The 19,549-nt window shown below is 44.2% G+C and overlaps 1 protein-coding gene across 4 annotated transcripts in view; it reads right to left on the bottom strand.

Moving 5' to 3' along the window:
• Positions 1–10,682: 10,682 nt before the first annotated feature.
• Positions 10,683–19,549, bottom strand: part of LOC146059772 (solute carrier family 13 member 2-like) — a 43,099-nt gene continuing 34,232 nt past the window's right edge. For 3 of the 4 annotated variants that reach the window (XM_083172274.1, XM_083172275.1, XM_083172277.1), the window contains 3 exons: positions 16,137–16,298; positions 13,309–13,446; positions 10,683–11,233 (listed from right to left, as the gene is read on the bottom strand). In XM_083172274.1, coding sequence (XP_083028400.1) covers positions 11,105–11,233; positions 13,309–13,446; positions 16,137–16,298 — 429 coding nt within the window. In that variant the 3' untranslated portion in view covers positions 10,683–11,104. The remainder of the gene's footprint in view (positions 11,234–13,308; positions 13,447–16,136; positions 16,299–19,549) is intronic. The other variant, XM_083172276.1, reaches the window with a different exon arrangement.

Raw genomic sequence — 19,549 nt, 5'->3', positions numbered from 1 at the left:
ACGAATTAGTAAGGCTTTACACTCCCATAGCGTTTTCTTTATTGGGCCTGTGTTCTTAACCTCACTGAAAAATGCTTCATCCGACCATATACACCAATTGGTGCAGGATAAGACAAAAGAAAAATATTTTTGTCTCAGTGTTTTTTGTTAAAAAAAAAGGAGGGGGTCATCAATTTATCTCTTATTGACCATAAGCAAAATGTGTTTCCTTTTTTAAAAATGTATTTAAACAAGCAAGTTAAAAAGTTCTACCTCTCTTTGATGGTCACATACCATACAACAGGGAGAAAAAACAGTACAGAAATGACCCACACGGTCATATAGAAAAAACAGTACTTCTTAAAATTCAAAACACCAAGCGTAAAAAATAAAATAAAAAATACATACATACAATGAGGGTTTGTGGAAATAGGGTGATGGCTGCTCACACTCCACACCAGCTGCCGACGCGTTTCGGTGTACAAACACCTTTTTCAAGACTTTTTTGACTTTGTGACTTTTTTTTTGGTTGTTTGGTGATAACCACGAGATAGTACGAACCAAGGGCAGCAAAGCGCCAAATAGGGGTCTTATTCTATATCACTTGTTGTTCTAGCACTCATAGAGGGACTGCCAGAAATTCAGTCCCAGGTTAGACATGGGTCTCATCCTCGAATTGTTGCAAGGCTGCAAGCTCATTGCAGCTAGCACATGAACAGAACCCTATATGGAAAGCACTGGCAGCATTTAGAAAATCCTGCCTGCCATTTTATCAGCCCTGAGCCCCACAATTTCTGATGGCAGCCTTGCTGACAAAACAGAGAGGGAGTGCACCACTGGCTACATGGAGGAGGGGGATTTATTACATGCAATTGGAAGTACAGTGCATTACTGACAATACAGGGATCAGAGGCAGAACAACTGTGGGACCTGCCTCAATTAAGGGGCCTAAAGCTGGTGGCATTAGCAGTACCAATGATGAGTTTCTCTTAAGATATGCTGGTAGTTACAATGGGGGAGGAGGCTTTTAAGCTAGACGAGATGAGGGGGGGGAGGGGGGGCTTCTCCTCACCACCTTTGGCTCTTTCTCTCCAAGGCCTACTGTTGCCATTGGGGATCAGCCACTCAACATCACCTAGTGGAGTAAGCTGGGCTGGCAGATTTTGGAGAACCGACCTGTTGTTTAGCAACAACAGGTCGGTAGACAAATACCAAAATCAACATTGTAGTTCAATTAAATAAATACTGCTAAAGTTATTAAAGCATACTCTGCTTATGTGAAAGTACTAATAATTCTAACCCTATTCAAATGATAACATGAAATAGAAATGATACACAAAGAATAACCCTTCTCATAAAGAATAAACTCTCGTGTGATTAGATACTGTCCATCTTGTTTCTTCACCCTCTTCTCACTCTTCACCTCCTCTGTTTCTTCAACTTTCACTACCACCTCTATGCAAATAACACACAAATCTACCTCTCCTCTGTCCTTATTTCCTACCCCACACTTATATGCATTTCTGCTATCTCCAAATCAATAACCCAACACCACAACAAATAATATGTGCAAAAATAATATTTCAACATCCAGCAACCTAAAATCCCTCAATCATTCCTTGAAAACCAACTTCATTATGCTTTCCTACTCTACCCACCTCATAGTTCCAATCTCCAGTTCCTTTACCCACCATGCTGGTGTTAATATTGCATCCACTGACTCCCATTGTCTCATTCCTTAAGAGTAATGTAGGGTACACACCAGAACGATTTGGCTAAAATGACCTAATTTAGATACAATCTTGACCGATTGTATGTAAATTGGGCATGTTTTGCTGATCCAATCCCGATCTGATGACCGGCCCCATGGGTCATTAGGTAATTTCTCAGATCCAGTGGCGTAACTAGAAATGTTGCTCCCCCCTGCCAAAAAAAAATCTGGCACCCCCCCCCCCCCCCCTCCCCCTTTCCCAATAATTTGCTTCTGGAGTGAAACAAAACAGTCGGTTTTGAACGACAAGCTCCAGCATACCTTGTATGCTTCTGTAGCTGTAAAATCACTTTTTGATAAAACCTAGCACATGACTCTGTAAATATTGGTATAAATACCTGTGTATCATGTCCTCTATTGTGTACCTCATCTCCCAGCTGTTTTTTTCAATTCCTCCAGTTCCTCATTCAGTGGTGTACACTGCACTTGGCTCTGTTCTGCAACACCAGCGCTAGTGAATAGTGATGTGCAAAGTGCAAACCTTTAACACTTTACCAAGAGCAAAGGGGGCTGAGCCAGTTAAACGACGCTGTCAGTGGCAGCTGAGCTGCATGCTGTGAGTTACCATACCTCCCAACTTTGGCTGCTCAGTAGGCGGGACGCTGCTGTCGCGCGCCGTAGGGGGGCGTGACCTAATGTGGGGGCATGGCCTATACTCGCTGCTCTCCCGTGAGGCCACGCCCCCATTTTGCCGCTATGGGGGCATGACCCAGAGGCTCTGTGAGCCTCTAGCTATGCCCCCAGCCCCCTGGCTGCGGGAATAGACGCTGTGCGCATGCGCACAGCGTTTATTCCCAGCTGCTTAGCAGCTGACAGGGGGGACTCCCAACAGCCCCCCCACACCGCGGGACACTGCCGCCCGCGGGTGGGACAGCAGGACAGGCCCTGACAATCGGGACTGTCCCGCTAAAATCGGGACTGTTGGGAGGTATGAGTTATTATATACTTGCCAGCATGGTCACAGCTAAGGTGCAGGCTCCTCTCCCCTCTCACTAGCAGCAGTTCCCAGATCTGGTTGTGGGCAGCCAAGGGGCACTTTTACGCTGCTTCCCTGACCCAGCCTGCCCAATGTTAGAGGCACCACAGGAACTGACCCGCTTGCTAGAGCGGTGGCCGGGGCAGCACCATAGTAACATCAGATGCTATGATGTCACGTGCCCGGCGGAGTCACTATTCCCATGCTCCATTAGTTTTCATTGTTAACCTCACATAAACCCAGACCGCTGTAGCCTGTACCCGGAATCACATGGCCGCAGGGAGCAGTGAGAAGAGACTCACTGAGCTGCTGTATGTGTGAGAACTTGGGCGGGCCACTTACTGAGCGTCCTCACATACAGCCCGGGGGTTGTGAATTTAAGCTCGCCTCACAGCTGAGGCCGGGATGCAGGCGGCACACTGCGGAAGCAGTGAATATTGTCAGTCAATGTCCCGAGCAGCCCATGCTCCCCCAAGCAGCAGCGGGGGCTGCCTTATACAAGCTACGCCATTGCTCAGATCCTACCTGCAGCAGGTAGGTTCTGTAAATGACCATTCAAGTGGGTACAGGTCACGATCAGATCGGGACAGGATCGGATGCAGATCGTGAGCGGGTCGTAAGCTCCACCAGATCGTGAGTGGGTCGCACGATCGTCTTATGACCCGCTTATGATCTGCATCGTTCTGGTGTGTATTGGGCTTAAAAGCTCTCACTCTCTCTTGTATGTCTCATGCCATACTGCTTACTTTGCCTCTGTCACACTGTAAGCTAAATTGTTGGTGCTACTGTTATCTCTGGTACTGAGCTGTTTAAATATATAACTTATGTATCTGTTTATGTACCACTCATCTGCCTAATCTTATTTGGTTGTTTTAATATTTATTTGTATTGTAATTGTATGCTGACTGTCCAGCCGTGCAAAATCTGTGGCCCTTAATAAAATATAATAATAATGATGATGTTGATGTTGAAGATGATGATGATGATGATGATGATGGTGGTGTATTGCTAAACATTTATTACTACATTATAGAAAAAAATACTAAAATAAAACAATAGTAAAATACAAAACAATGCCATAAAAATAATTAGTGGGAAAAACTGAAAAATAAAATAATAATACATAGTGAAGAAGTACTAGCAACAAACAATCTTAATCTCCGCATACACAAAAAGACTAGTAAAAAGACAGCTTCACACAGCAACTGTTTAGAATTTATGTGTGCTACAACCTATATTCCTTTTCCATCTTTGCATAATGGAAATACAATATCTACATTTTAGTTAAAGATCTCCTCAAACACAGACACATTTACTATTGATAAGCCTCCTGTATACTCTCACACTTGCCAGCCACACATGTGCTTTCTCTTGTCTCAAAAGTTTTTTTTCTATTACTTGCTTTACTTAATCATGGCGGCTCAGCTCTCGCTCGTCATATATATATATATATATATATATATATATATATATATATATATAAATAAATCTCCATGCTACTTTGGATCTGCAGCCATCAATCAGGTGGGGATAGGGTTAGTGAGTCAGGGGAACACATAGGGAAAGGGGGTCAGAGGAGCATATGGAGAGGGTTGGTCAGAGGAACACATGGGGATGAAGAGGCACATGCTGTATGGGGAGTGGAGTTGATAAATGCATATACAAACGTAGGAGGCAGAGGAACTTGTGTTTAGGGAGTTCAGAGGCAATTATTCAGAGGGGGGATGCTTGATGAGGCAGGAGACAGTGGCATATATTGGGAGGGAAGATGATAGCTGAACATGGCGAGGTAAGAGGCAGATACACTCATGGGGAGAGAGGTCAGAGGAATATTTGGTGAGGCATGGGCAAGATGTACATAAGGGGAGGGGAGATGATAGGTACACTTGTAGAGGCAAGCGGCAAAGGTACTCAGGGAAAGACTGCCTAAATTACTGATGAGTCATCGGTTGAAGAGAAACCTTAAAGGCCCCCATACACAAGGGCGATTGTACATGCAATTTGAGCAACATACATGCAATTTAAGCATTAAGTCACATGTACAGTGTCCAGGTTGCATGTACATGACAAGAGGGGCGATGCAATGCGTGTTCCCATGTGCATTGCATTACCCTTCCTTGGTCGCACCTTCTACTGGATAACTCTGTTGCAGCACCTGTCAGGATGCCTGGTCATCACTGCACCGCTGCTGTCCACGAGTGGCATTGCCACTGCGAGGCCTTGCTGCTCCCTCCCAGCTGGGGCAGCAACAGCAGCAGCCTCAGACAGAAGAAGCACTGTGGCTGCTGCTGACACTGGCCACCAATGATTACAATATTTAATGATTTTTTTTGCAATCAGCCCACCACCCACAGCCCAAGGGTGGTGGGGACAGCCCTGGACTTCAGCCCAGGCCAGGGCTCCCCTTGAGGGGGGATCACTTTTTTGGGGAGGTCCCCAGCTCCCCTAGGCACCCAGCCCATGCTTTGACCAGGGGACCTTATATAAAAAGTGTCCCCTGACTGTGGCATGACACCACTGGCTGTTTGAACCCGGTGCTGGTTTCCAGAATACGGGGGACCCCTACTCCTTCTGTCACCTGTATTATGGGAACCAGGACCGGACCAAGAGCCTAGTGCTGGTTATAGAAATACAGGGGGACCCCAGCTTTTTCCCCCATGTATTTCTGTAACCAGGACCGGCTTAATGAGCCCGGGGCTGGTTATAAGTGGGCGGGGAGACCCCACATAATTTTTTTAAATTATTTATTTATTTTTGTATTTTACTACACAGAGAAGCCTGCACAGATATGATTGATCCGTGCAGGCTTCAGCCAAATACTGAAAATAAGGAGTATTTTCCAGTCGTATTTTCTGCTGAATTACCGGCCAAATTCAGCATTGCGGTGGAGATTTATTAAAAAGGTTGACGCGGCTGATCCCATGGGCAAACAGCTACGGCCAGGATTGGATGAAAATACGAATGGAGAATAAGGCACATTTACTAAGCTGCCGTATTCTCCAGGTTCGTATTTACAGCGCTGCGATGGCCCCAACGACAGCCGCTCTTCCTCCCAAGGCCTGGCCAATGCCTGTGTTTTCGCTGGCTTTGTGGGCATGTGCGGCTGACCTATAATCGGTCTGACTGTAAATTTTTCAGACCAGCCAAACGCATCTGAAGCGGCCCCATAGGTATGGTAGCTACTAACCTCTTCTACATAGCTTTAAATAGCCCTATTTAGGCCAAGCCCCCCTTAACACCCTGTAGTACAGCCCATTAGATGAATTGTATGGTACAAGTGTATGCTGTAAGATAAATTGCATGTGTTTTGTCATGGGTTGATAAATTGCATGCAATATATCTAATGCGAAATAAACACTCAAGCACATGCAGGACTCCCGGGAAGCTACTGGAAAATTCAAGGGAAATCTGATGCAATTTCAAGCCTCAGATAAATTGCCCTAGTGCAGTGGAAGCCAATTCCTGTCATCGAGAGCTACCAACAGTTCACATTTTCCAGACAACCTAGCTGCTGCAAAGGTGGATTCGTTACTAACTAACACATTTTAAAAGATCCACAGGTGGAGCTAAATACTTCACTTGTGATTCTGTGAGGAGATCTGGAAAACATTAACTGTTGGTAGCTCTCGAGGACTGGAGTTGGCTTCCCCAGCCCTAGTGTATAGCCACCTTAAGAGAGATGGGGTGGGGACATATTTGAAGTATGAGCTGTAATGTCCTCCTGAGAGAGAAAGAAATAGATGTAGCCAGGGCACAGAGCTTATTGAGGGAACAGATGCCATTGTCTTTAACTTTGCCAGCAGGGAGAGCAGTTATGCCAATGTCAGAAGTGAGGGCCTATTATCTATAAATCCAAGTAGGATCAGCAGCTTAGCAATACATCTCTAGCTTCATTAGCAGCAGGGGCGGATCCAGTAGAAAATGACAGGGGGTGCACCATAATAGGTGCCAGTGTACATGCTAAGAGAGCGGCGAGAGAGAGGAGGAGAGCAGAGAGAGGGTGGGAATGGGATTAAAAATAAGCCCTGGCGTTTAAAGTATACAAGCCCACCTTGGCGACAAAAGGGAAGGATGTAGTTGTGCGAGCATCTAAGGCGCGCTCTGGAAAAGGGGTGTGGTCACTCAAAAGGGGGCATGTCCTTGAGTGTAGTGTACCACACCATATACAACTTCTACAAATTATGCAACAAAATACTAGATTCCATTATACTTGCCCCTTACACATGATGCCAAATGGAATGAACCAAATTCACATAATGCCATATGGATTAAACCAAAATTCACAATATGCTTCATAAACAGGGACATTGTGCGCCAAAGGTGCGCATTAAAAATGTACACCATAATGCCCATTACATATTAAGCCACACATCATAATGTCCATTACTTATTATGCCAAACACCATAATGCCTATTAAAAATGATGCTACATGATGCTGCTTACCTACATGCTCATTGCCAAGGGTTCCATGCTCATTGCAGGGGTTCCATGCTTGTCGCCATGTGGGGTTACATGCTCATCGCCAAGGAGGAATACATGCTCAAGGAAACTGGGGGACAGCCACTGCCGGGCAGAAGTGACAGCCATTGACAGCGGGGCAGAGAGCGTGGGGCTGCCCGGCTGTATTCAAAGCACTACATGTCCCGGATATTGAAATAATACCCCTTTCACACCAGAAAATGCAAGGACTTTACCAGGAATATGGTCCCAGGATCATGCAGGGACATTCCTGGGTTGGCCCCTTTTACACCCGCCTAGTCCCTGCATTTTCTGGTGTGAGGGGCGAGAAAACCACCCCCTCCCACCCTTTAATTGGTTTTCTCATTTAACCGGCTATTTCTTTGGAACCAACGGGCCCATTTACATGAGACCAGTATCATATTGAAGAACTTTTGAGGGGCTTTGAATAATTTTTGTCCTGTGAAACTGGTTCCAGAGTAATCTGCCCTCAAAGAACATGAACAGCCATGAAATTACATTTCAGAAATCGGTTAACCTGCAATATCTCCTGAACCAATTGACCCATATGGACCAGCCTGGTATCAGAACGTCCAACGATTTGGGTTCGAATGAGATCAATCATGAGTTTCTGGGATGCCAGGGGGGGAACTGACAGCCGTTGGAAGCGAGTGGAGGTCGGAATTAGTGGGTCCCATGTTATTCTATGGGGAAAACGTTCCAGCTTTTCCAAGCGTTGGAAAAGCCCAGTCCTCAGCTACAAAATGTCTGAAATGACAGGGAGGGCACGTGCCCCCCCCCCCCTGAATCTGCCCATGAGCAGTAGTGGACTCTTGGTAAATGGCAACGTAGGGAAGCTCTTAGTGGCAGTGCTAGCAAAGTGGGAAAGTTTAGCACTTACAGAGAGAGTTCAGAGACTGAAGAGGAGGCTCTTAAGCTCATTATGCCACGTTAGAGACATGGCACGAAAATCAAGTCATACAATATATAATGTATATTTTTTGTTGTTTGTTTCATTGGAGTCAGTTCAAGCTATTGACAATTCACAATTTATATAAAATGTAACTATATAAACAACCCACCAATATCCTTACCCTTTCAATAAATATACCATAGTCATTTGAAAAGTCCAAATTTGTGTCTCTCTGTAAATTAGTGCAGTTTGGTATCAGGTTCCAGGAGTCAGTCAAGCTGTTATCTGTAGCCTGCAGGTTGACATAATCACTTTGGTAGAGACGCCACATAAGTATAGAAGGTGAGAAAAGTACATTATACAGTTTATCACCAACCCCTAAACAGACAGAGCTAAGGAGGTACATAACAAATACCAGTGATCCCAATTTATATCCAATGGATTACCTCTCAGTTAGGAACTGTATTGCCCATATAGGCATACAGTATATAGAGAGGCTAAAAGAGTCCATCAGAAATGAACATAAGTATTTTATTTTGCAGATGGCCCTGTCTCTTTAATATTGCTTTTTGGTACTATTATGTCGCAGCTAAGAGTGCTCATCCATGTGCGGTTAAAATGACCGCTTCTATTTACACTCATTAGACAACAAATGCCGCCATGGCAACCAATTATGAAACTGAAATAATAATGTGAAAACTCATCAAACCTTAAGCTTTGGAAGTAATGTAAAATAAAACAGCAGAACAAGAGCTAATGTAGAAACATGTTCTATTCATATTTTACAAATGCCCTATATCTAACATGGCCATAACATAGATGTCATCAGCATTTTGAAAATGCATAAATCAAATTATTAAATGACAGCTTCTTTAATAAATAAGTTATATCATGTGACAAAGCCAGCATGGCAATAAGAAATTCTTATTGTGCCGTGAAAATTTCTGTATCATAGTTAATATATATTAACTGCATATGTATCAGCTTTCAATGCAGTCCCACAGTGTATGCACCCTACAGTAGAGCGTACAGAGTAGTGGGACGGTATTTAGTAAGCCTAGAAGAGAATACCAGCCAACCAGCTTCTGTCATTTTTCAAAAACAGCCAGTTTAGGAGCTAATTGGAGATGACGCCTCCCTCCACTGCCGCTGCCCGCTGGTCCTTAGCATGCACAGCCGCTTCTTCAGTACTGCGCATGTCATTTACTAACGTGAATTATATCAACTACTGTATTACAGACTTTCCTATCTCAGATCATTATATTTAAGGATATGTTTCTATTCTTTTCCTCTGTACATATCATCACAACATATTATCATATACCTAAAATTCACAAATCACTTCCCAATACACCTGGGCATCGCGTTATCTCTGGTATAGTGTCTCAGTTGCCCAACCTTTATCATTATGTGGCACAATGTCTTCAACCATATATTCTTTCCCTGATATCCCACATAGATACTACTCATTTTGTTCAATTAATAGAAAATGTGATATTTTATCATTATACACGAACATCTCACATGAAGGTGGCATCCGAGTGGTTAAAAGTAAGGACTGATTTTGAGATTGGAGGAACAGTGGGAATTTACTTTATTTTCTATACACTATTGTCTCACCGACAATTGTTTATGTGATCATGTTTTCTGTCATCAGATCCTTGCCACTGCAATGGGGACTAGGTTAACACCAAACTATGCCAATATCTATATTGGTGCATTTTGAGTATTAGTGCATCTGGAATAACAGCACTGAGGTCATTTTGGTTCTCTACACACATTTTATATAATAATTATTTTTTTTTGGAAAGGGGATTTACTGTATGTTCTGCTACACTCAAATAGTTTCAATCTCACTTTCATTAGCACCAGTGACTCCATAGCTATTATTTTTTTATATCTAATGCTCAAGATTGACCAGATCTACTTACCATAAAGAGGGTGATTGCAACAATTTTCTTGAGTATGATATGAACCACTACAAAACACGACTATTGTGCAGGTGCAATTGTTGAAATACCACTAAGGCCAGTATTCATTCCAGGATTCTGTTTTCGCCTAGCTCGATAGGTATTCGACAGGAAGAATTCAATGTTCTGTCTGTCGACTATCAAAAAGGGGATTTGTCTGCATAAAAACGGCTGTGGATTGTCGAATAATGGGCGTGAATTTGACAATCCATGGCCGTTTCTGACAAAACGGATCCGACTGGTTTTGTTGGAAATGGCAGAACGGAAATAGCACCCGAGATTGAATACTGCCCTAAATGTAGAACAGGCCACTTTACTATTACATTTTAAAAAAATAATTCTTCCCTGTTAATATATTAGATAAAAGTCTTCAGGAAATGTTTAATTTGATAGAACCTTATTATTAATTCATAAATCTTAGATGGATAAAAATAATACATTTGGTGGTCACCCAACATTTGCATCAAAATGTATTTAGCCTTAAAAATTAAGAAAATTATCAATAAAAAAAAATCCAAATTAGATCCCATTTTACAAAAGGAACATAATGAAAAAACAATAATTCATTTATTTGTGAAAAAAACAGCATTCCATTCCATCTTTTTGTCCTTATCTATATATAGTGGAGTGCAAGAACTACATTGTGAACAACTGTTTCCACAAATTACATTTTCCTGGTCCAAAAAGTACAGTACAGTATAATGTATCTTTATTTCCCTTCCAACTAAGAGAACATTTCAAAACTGTGAACTGAGAACGGACAAATTACAGTAAATTGTCCAAGACTTGTGCAAGTAAATGGTTGAGGAGTCATTTTCCGTGTAAGGTTGTCTTTTGTAAAGGCCATGACTGGTTCTGTTACCAGAATACTATGAATATGTGAATTCAATATGTAAGTTGATTTCTTGAGACCATTATGAGCCAAGGAGGATTGCATACACCCTGAAAATGGCCATCCACAGCAGTTTCTGGAACCTCTGCATCAAATTCTTGTACAGAATACCGGTCTTCTTCAAATGGAAATGACGTTACAGTACTATGGTTTTCCTGTAGAGTTTGCCCAAGAAGGGAATGTTCCCAGGTCAAACATGTAAAATCCCCAGCTGTTAATGGCCAGTGTAATAACAAGTACTCCTAAAATATTCAGCATAAATCCAGCTTTAGCCTGTAATGAAGATAAAACCAAATATGTAATATACAGGATATACAGAAATGTATGTATTACAAATGGACTTTACTCATTGGACATGGGGGGTTATTCTAGTCCATTCTTTCTGACAAAATCCTTCTTAGATGGACAAAACCATGTGCACTGCGGGTGGGGCAGATGTAACTTGTGCAGAGAGAATTAGATTTGGGTGGGGTTTTTCTTCAAAGTGAGATCTATATTGAAGTGTAAAATTATGCAGTCAGTATTTTCCCTGCACAGAAACAAAATAACTCACCCAAATCGAATTCTCTCTGCACATGTTACATCTGCCCCCCTGCAGTGCACATGGTTTTGTCCATCTAAGAAGGATTTTGTCAGAAAGAATGAACTAGAATAAACCCCATGGAGACCATTCTTTTTACCATTTAGAGTCCACTTGCACTTACAATTTGGATGCATTCTATTCTATACTGCACAATATATCACACTGTCCAGAAAATACAGTAATTTTACATGTATGTATAACCAGGTACTTCATTGTAAAACTCAGTCTAAAATATATGGTAGGGAACGATTGGTCAAGTCAAATGTCATGTAAATGAAAAACACTCATTGCTATGTGGGTTAGGCCAAGGCTATTAGTAAGGTGGTCCTATGGCAGCAGTGGTCCAGATATAGGGCCTGATTCAGACCTGATAGCTGCTGTGAAAGTTTGCAGAGGCCTGCAACCAGGAAGCCGCCACCTCCAAAGTGTAATCCCGCCCTGTGCAGGTCTGCAAATGACTTTCAAAAATATCTGTGATCGCCTTCCGGCTGCAAATCTATACGCAACTCACTCATCATCTAATGATTTTCCAGTCTGTGCAAGTGTGCGTAATTCTGACCCTTCAACAACTGTGCAACAGAGTCAGACAGGTCAAGGTTGGAGCAAGTAAAAATAAGGGTTTAACTGCGCTAAAGGTAATGATGCAACAGGTGTCTTATTCATACATTAAAAAAAAATTAAATAATCATAAAACTTATCGAATTACAAATAACTCATAATTATTTGGTGGGTAAAAAAACTGGTAGTGAGTGATTAGTGACCAATCTTTAACACCCATCCATTTGGACATTCCACCTGTATTACCATTGAGTGACCGGACCAGCTTCCCATCCTCATACTCATGTACAGCCATCTATAATGGACCAACACAAGCCTGCATGAGAAGGAACCCTCAAACAACCAGGTTCTCACATGGCAGGAGAGTGCCATTTCTCCTCAGAGTCCACTAATATCCAAAAATTGCTGCCTTTTGGAACCAATACAGGGAAGCAACACTAAGGAACGGACACTCCACTGGAATCCACTTGGACATCATTGGGAGACTATAAATAACAAATGCTGACAATCTACTCACTACCAGTTTTTTCTACCCACCAAATAATTATGAATTATTTGTAATCCGATAAGTTTTATGATTATTTTAAAATAAAATGTTATTATAAATTTCTGAATAAGACACCTGTTGCATCACTACCTTTAGCGCAGTAAAACCCTTATTTTTACTTGCTTACATTTTAGTAGGAGTGACACCCAACAATATCATACTGCAGCTTGGCACAGCCACTCATCCCCAGGCGCCCTTATTGGGATACACAGTATCCCACTACATTCATTTTTGTTATGAAGGTGTAGGTTGGAGCTGACATCACAGTACCTCCCTAAAAACACTTGGGCATGCTTGCATTTTTCCTGGCACTCCCAGAATATGTCCGGTTGCCAACCACAAATGCCGGCTTCCTGTCAGTCAAGTTGCAAGATGATTGTGAAAAAGTTATCGTTATATTTTGTTGCTGTTTAGCCCCACGCATGCAGACGACAATCCTTCTACTTGCGCAGCCATAATTGATCGCCTTGCAAAATCACACAACAGCAATCTGCTCTGAATAACTCCCATAGATAGGAGGGGACCCACTGGGCCCCTCCACGAGGATTAAGTTATTTGTACTTCACTTCTGCAGCCTTACTACAGCATGGACAATAGGCATGCCATTTCCTAGGTATAGAATTCAGAAAGCTACAGATAAAAAGGTGATCACAAACTTACCATATCAACCACCTTGAGCTGCCCATATGAAAAGGCTATGGCATTAGGAGGTGTGGCCACCGGTAACATGAATGCAAAGGAGGCAGAGAGGGTACATGGCAGCATGATGTATAATGGGTTCTGATGTATAGCTTTTGCCTGGGGGGATAAGAAAGACAAATGTTATTATAGAAACAAGTGTTGCTCATACCTACATGAAGTGTAATTTTGGGTTATGCAGGACATACACGTGTGTCCCCCTAAATCTAGCCTAAATAAGCCATGTAGCATGAGATGCCAGATGTGGGTGATCCACTAGGCACCAGGTCTCGCAAAACTCTGCTAACGTAGGGCGCCTTTTGCCAAAAATTCATCTTTGTTGCACCACAATGTGACTGGGACACTTGTATATATACTGGGTGTAAGTAACTTTGTGTGCACATTCAGATCGAAAGTCACAAACAGATAAACAATGCAATCATCTCTGTACAAATCACATTTTCCATACCTCCCAACTGTCACGATTTTAGAGGGACAGTCCCGATTTTCGGGTCCTGTCCCGCTGTCCCACCCGCGGCAGGCATTGTCCCGCTGCGGGGGGTGGCAGTTGGGAGACCCCCAATCTAGTAGAATAGACGCTGTGCACATGCGCACAGCGTCTATTCTCGTATGAAAATGAGGTCGTGGCTAATTAGCAAAAGCCGCGCCCTCATTTGCATACGCCCCGGCCCCTTTTCGGACGAAGCCGCGCGAGTGTCCCTATTTCATACGGACAGAAGTTGGGAGGTATGCATTTTCTCAAAGCCCAAATAGACATATGTTTAATTCTAAATCAAGCCACAATCCTGACTAGATCCTGTACACCTGTCCTGTCATGTCTGCTCTCCAGTTTTTATGTAGTCCAGCCTGCTGCAGCTAGCCTGCAATCATGTTTCCTAAGAGACTGTGCATTGCTACTAATAAACACCTGTGGAATTCCTAGCTTTGTGAGAGCTTCTGCTGCCATTAACTCTTCAGTTACCTGCTAGGTGGAATCATGCAAGTTTCATACTACACATTGATTGCTCCATTCTGAATCCTTTCCAGTTCTAACATGTTTCCTTTTGCCATGCTATCCAATCAGTGCAACCCAGGGGGGTTAAGTTCCCAGCTCAGCTAGCAGTCATTGCTTGTGCATCATCGCTCATCAGCTCTGATGCTGCATGAGCTTGCAGGTTTCCAGTGCCTCCCAGTCTGCAGGCCTCACCTGTTCCTGCCCCCCGACTGTGTACATGCTCCACTGCCTGCTTCATCCCACAGTCGGCTGTTTTCCTCCAGTGTCTCCGGTCCAGTCCTCTGGTCATTCTCCGGTTCAAGTCACCCATACTCCACTACCTGCTTCATCCCACAGTCTGCTGTATTTCTCCGGTTGAAGCCGCAGTGTCCTTCTATAGCCTTAAAGCCGCATTCATGTTTCTACAGTCTTCATTGCCACAGTTCTTCATTCCCTCAGCGTTAAAGTCAGTCTTCAGTTTTTCTGCCTCAAAGCCACAGTCTGTTACAGCTACAGTCTACAACCTCATCTCAAGTATTTAATCTGTTTCTTATTTTCAGCCTTTCTCAAGTATTCACCTGTACCGTCATTACCATTGTGTGAATAAAGTTACTTCATCTTATCCTATTGCATCCGTGTACTCTTTCCATTGGTATTCAACTAACATTGCTAACCGCCTGGGTCCACCAATCCCCAGTTGTGACACCCAATTTGTTTTGTGTAATACACATAAAATAATTAAATGGTAATTTAATAACGATCCTGAGTAATCTAAAAAAATAAATAATAATAATAAAATCGAGATATGTATGGATGTAGTGTACCTTACCATGGTTCTAGCTATAGTTGATACAAGGTGTACCATTACTACAGGACCCAGGGGCTTAGTGGGCCTTGCACCCAAGAGATACACAGATACACAGTAGTTGCATACTAATGGCCTGGATTTGGTTAGTAAGCAGTCGGGTCTGACCCGTTGCCCAGCCTGAATTGGGTGACTTCTGTTTTCAGTGAGAAGTGTGTGTTACATAGAAACATAGAATTTGACGGCAGATAAGAACCATTTGGCCCATCTAGTCTGCCCCTTTTTTTAAACATGTTACCTCAAACCATATTTGATCCTTATTTTTATGTAAGGATATCAATATGCTTATCCCAAGCATGTTTAAATTGTACTACTGTATTTGCGTCTACCACCTCTGTTGGGAGGCTATTCCACTTATCTACTACTCTTTCTGTGAAAAAATTCTTCCTCGCATTTCCCCTGAATCTTCCTCCCTCTAGTTTCAGTGCATGTCCTCGTGTTCTGTTGCTCCTCTTCCTGTGAAGAATGTCTCCCACCTGTACCTTGTTAAAACCCTTGATATATTTGAAAGTTTCTATCATGTCCCCCCTTTCCCTTCTCTGCTCTAAAGTATACATATTAAGATCTTTTAGTCTTTCCTGGTACGTTTTGTGATGTAGGCCATGCACCATTTTAGTTGCTCTTCTTTGTACAGTCTCTAATGTATTTATATCCTTCTGGAGATAGTTTATATTATAATGATAAGGGGACATTGTAGTAGAAATGTACCAGGTCACTATTGTGGGTCATACAATTGCCGTGGAGAGGTGTCTCTCTAGAGACATTGAGACAGTGGCCTTTTCAATATGTTGCACAAAGTTCTAGCTACGCCCATGTACTATAGCTGTCTGTGAGTGCTAATTGCGCCATACTGTACACGATAACTGCATGTCATACTTTGAGGTACCGTATACAATCCTCATTCAATACTCTAAAACATATGTTGGTCATGATGCTTCACAGATCTCTTACCATGGATGCCAGGATGGGTAGGAAAAGTGTAGTGGTGGCCACATTACTGGTGCATTCTGTGAACGTAGCGACCAGCAAGCACAGCACCAAGGCTATAGCTGCTGGGGGTATACTCTCCAGGGGAGTGAGTTTCTCTCCAAGCCATCTTGATAGTCCAGATTCCTTGTAGATATGAAAAAAAGTACATATAGTTTCCTTCAATCAAATAAATTCTACTTACATAAAAATTACATGTTTGATTTGTGACTGTAGTCTGTATACATACTAATTCTAATAATAATTATGAAAACGGAGGAGCACTGAAGAGGAGTTTTAGGGTTGTGTTTGGGATATCGGCAATTAGAATGCTGGCAGTAAAGGCCCATACAAACTGGGCGACTTTGAGCTGAAAGTCGCTCAAAACAGCAGGTTTGAGCTGGCTTTCAGCTCAAAGCCGCCCAGTGTGTATGGCCCGGCGATGAGTGGTGAGCACTGCTGTGCGCTCCCGCAACATTGCCGGGAAAGTCGTTCATCTGCTGGTTATACCAGCAGATGAGTGGCTTTCAGGATGGCTTTGCATAGCGCTCCACTATGCAACACCGTCCTCCCCCCCTCCGTTGGTGCCGGGCAGGGGTAAAGCTGTTCAGTGTGTATGCACTGAGCGGCTTTTAACACAGCGATGACAGCGGTCATCGCTGTCCATACACGCTGGGCATAGTCGCCCAGTGTGTATGGACCTTTAGAATACCAACACCTGCATTTTTGACTGTCAAAATCCTGACAGAAACTAGCAAATAAACTAACTGTAATAGTAATCCTAAACCTAAACCTCTCTTCCTGCAGCCTAACCATTCCTTCCTGCAGCCTAACCCTATATTTTACATTGAGACATGAGCAGTGGTGCTAGGGTGGCGGTACGGGGTGATACGATGTTCCTTGAAAACATATTGTGCCAGCATCCAGAAATGTTGGGGGGTGGGGCATGCAGGGAAGACATCAGAGCAGGCCACCACTACCCAAAACCCTGTGGTGGCCAGCTCTGTGCAGTGCCTGCAGTCAGGGGAACATCTGGAGAACAGAGAGCAGGCAGCTAGCACTTCCCACCACACTGAGAGGGATCCATGCATAGCCCTGCTCTCCCTGCTCCTCTGCCTGCAATATGCTGTCTGCTCCTCACCACACTGCCCTGGGGCCTGCTGTCTGCCAGGAAGAAGAAACAATGTTTGGTGAGTGCTCTATGTACTGAGGGAGGGGGGATGTGCATAATGTGGTACTACTGGGTGTAATATGGGGATAAGGGGTGCTATGTATAATGTGCTATGGTTCTCTGTGTACTTGGGGGAGGGGGCTGTGTATCAGGGCCATTTTTAGAGGCGGACAAGCCGTGCAGCAGCCCGGGGCGCCGCACAGCTTGTCAGCCTCTGTTAAACAGCCGGGGGGCCTGGCAGCTCCCCCCTGCGCCGCCTTTGCCCCCTCTCCCCGTCCGCGTCGCCACAGCTGTTTAATTTCCCAGGGGAGGGGAGGGGAGCGCATCGCGTTTCTCCATCCCCTCGCTCACTTGGCTGTCAGCCAATCAGAGCTCGCGGGCTGCAGCCAATCAGGAGCCAGCCCGCGAGCTATGAATGGCTGACGGCTCAGGCACACACTGTGAAGGCGAGGCGCGTGATGTGTGCTCTGCTCCCCTCCCCTCCGAGTCCCCAGGGAATCAGCAGCAGCAACGCAGCAGCAGCGCAGCAGCAGCGCAGCAGCGGCTGAGGCACAGACAGTGAGTTGTGCGGGCATATGTGTGGCACTGTAGGGGCGTATCTGTGGCACTGTGGGGGCATATATGTGTGGCACTGTGGGGGCATATCTGCCACTGTGGGGGCATATATGTATGGCACTGTGGGGGCATATATGTGTGGCACTGTGGGGGCATATCTGCCACTGTGGGGGCATATATGTATGGCACTGTGGGGGCATATCTGTGGCACTGTGGGGGCATATTTGGCACTGTGGGTGCATATATGTATGGCACTGTGGGGGCAAATTTGGCACTGTGGGTGCATAGCTGTCACTGTGGGGGCATATGTGTGGCACTGTGAGGGCAAATCTGCCACTGTGGGGGCATATCTGTGGCACTGGGGGAATATTTGTCACTGTGGGGGCATATATGTGTGGTACTGTGGGGGCATATATGTGGCACTGTGGGGGCATATTTGGCACTGTGGGGGCATATGTGTGGCACTGTGGGTGCATATGTGTGGCAATGTGGGTGCGTATCTGCCACTGTGGGGGCATATATATATGGCACTGTGGGGGCATATCTGGCACTGTGGGGGCATATTAGTAAACGGCGGCAGCGGTGCGTGGGGCAGAATGTGTGGTACTTGTGTATTATCTGGGCGCCCAATTTTTTTCATTGCATGCGATGTGATGCGATTTTTCATTGTAAAGACCCGATTTTTCATTGTATAGACAACCATGGGTGATTTCATACCCCCACTATCCAACTACGCATGGAGTTGATTTTATATACTGTAGTGTGGCGAGCGGACGCGGATTACTTTACATGTATTCTGCGTCCCCTCGCGGGGCTCGCTGCACTCGCCACGCTTCCGGCTCGGTGGCTCGCTGCGCTCTCCACACTATATAAGATCAACTCCATGCGGAGTTTGATAGTGGGGGTATGAAATCACCCATGGGTGACTATACAATTAAAAATTGGGTCTTTACAATGAAAAATCGCATCGCATGAATTGTATGCCACTATATTGCATGCGATGCGATGCAATACAATGAAAAAATCGGGCGCCCAGATATTACACAAGTACCGAATGTGTAATAGGCGTTACGGTGTGATGAGTATTGCGTAATTGCCATCACAGTGTGGAGTGTAACGGGCATCACAGTGTGGGCTCTAATGGGCATCATGATGTGCGACATATTGTGTAATTGTCATCACGGTGTGCGACATAATGTGTAATTGTCGTCATGGTGTGCAACATAAGGTGTAATTGTCATCACAGTGTGCTGCGTAATGTGTTATTGGAATCACGGATAAATAGTGTATAATGATTTAAGTAGGCTGTCATTGGCCTTGATCTGTGAGGTGTACTAGGTCACTGTGTGGCCTTCAGCTGGCCAACTTAAGTGCGGGAGGACAATGACAATTCCTGCGGTAACCAATGTCTGGTCATGCAGGTCGCAAAAGTGAGATGTAAGGTAATTGTTGTCCTGCTAGACCAAGCCCCTTATATTAAGCCACGCCCCTTTTGACAAATAAACCACACCCCCTGCGCGATTTCTTCTGTACCATGTTATATATTGGGGGGGGGGGGGCATTTTTATTTCTTTGCCCTGGGAACTAAATTGTCTAGAAACGGCCCTGCTGTGTATAATCTGTTACTGGGTGTAACATGGTGATGGGGGTGTGCTGTCTCGAATGTGCTATA

The sequence above is a fragment of the Crinia signifera genome, chromosome 2 (genome assembly GCF_055691185.1).
Source record: "Crinia signifera chromosome 2, ASM5569118v1, whole genome shotgun sequence".
Classification (NCBI taxonomy): Eukaryota; Metazoa; Chordata; class Amphibia; order Anura; family Myobatrachidae; genus Crinia; species Crinia signifera.
This window is presented reverse-complemented; position numbering and strand designations above follow the sequence as displayed.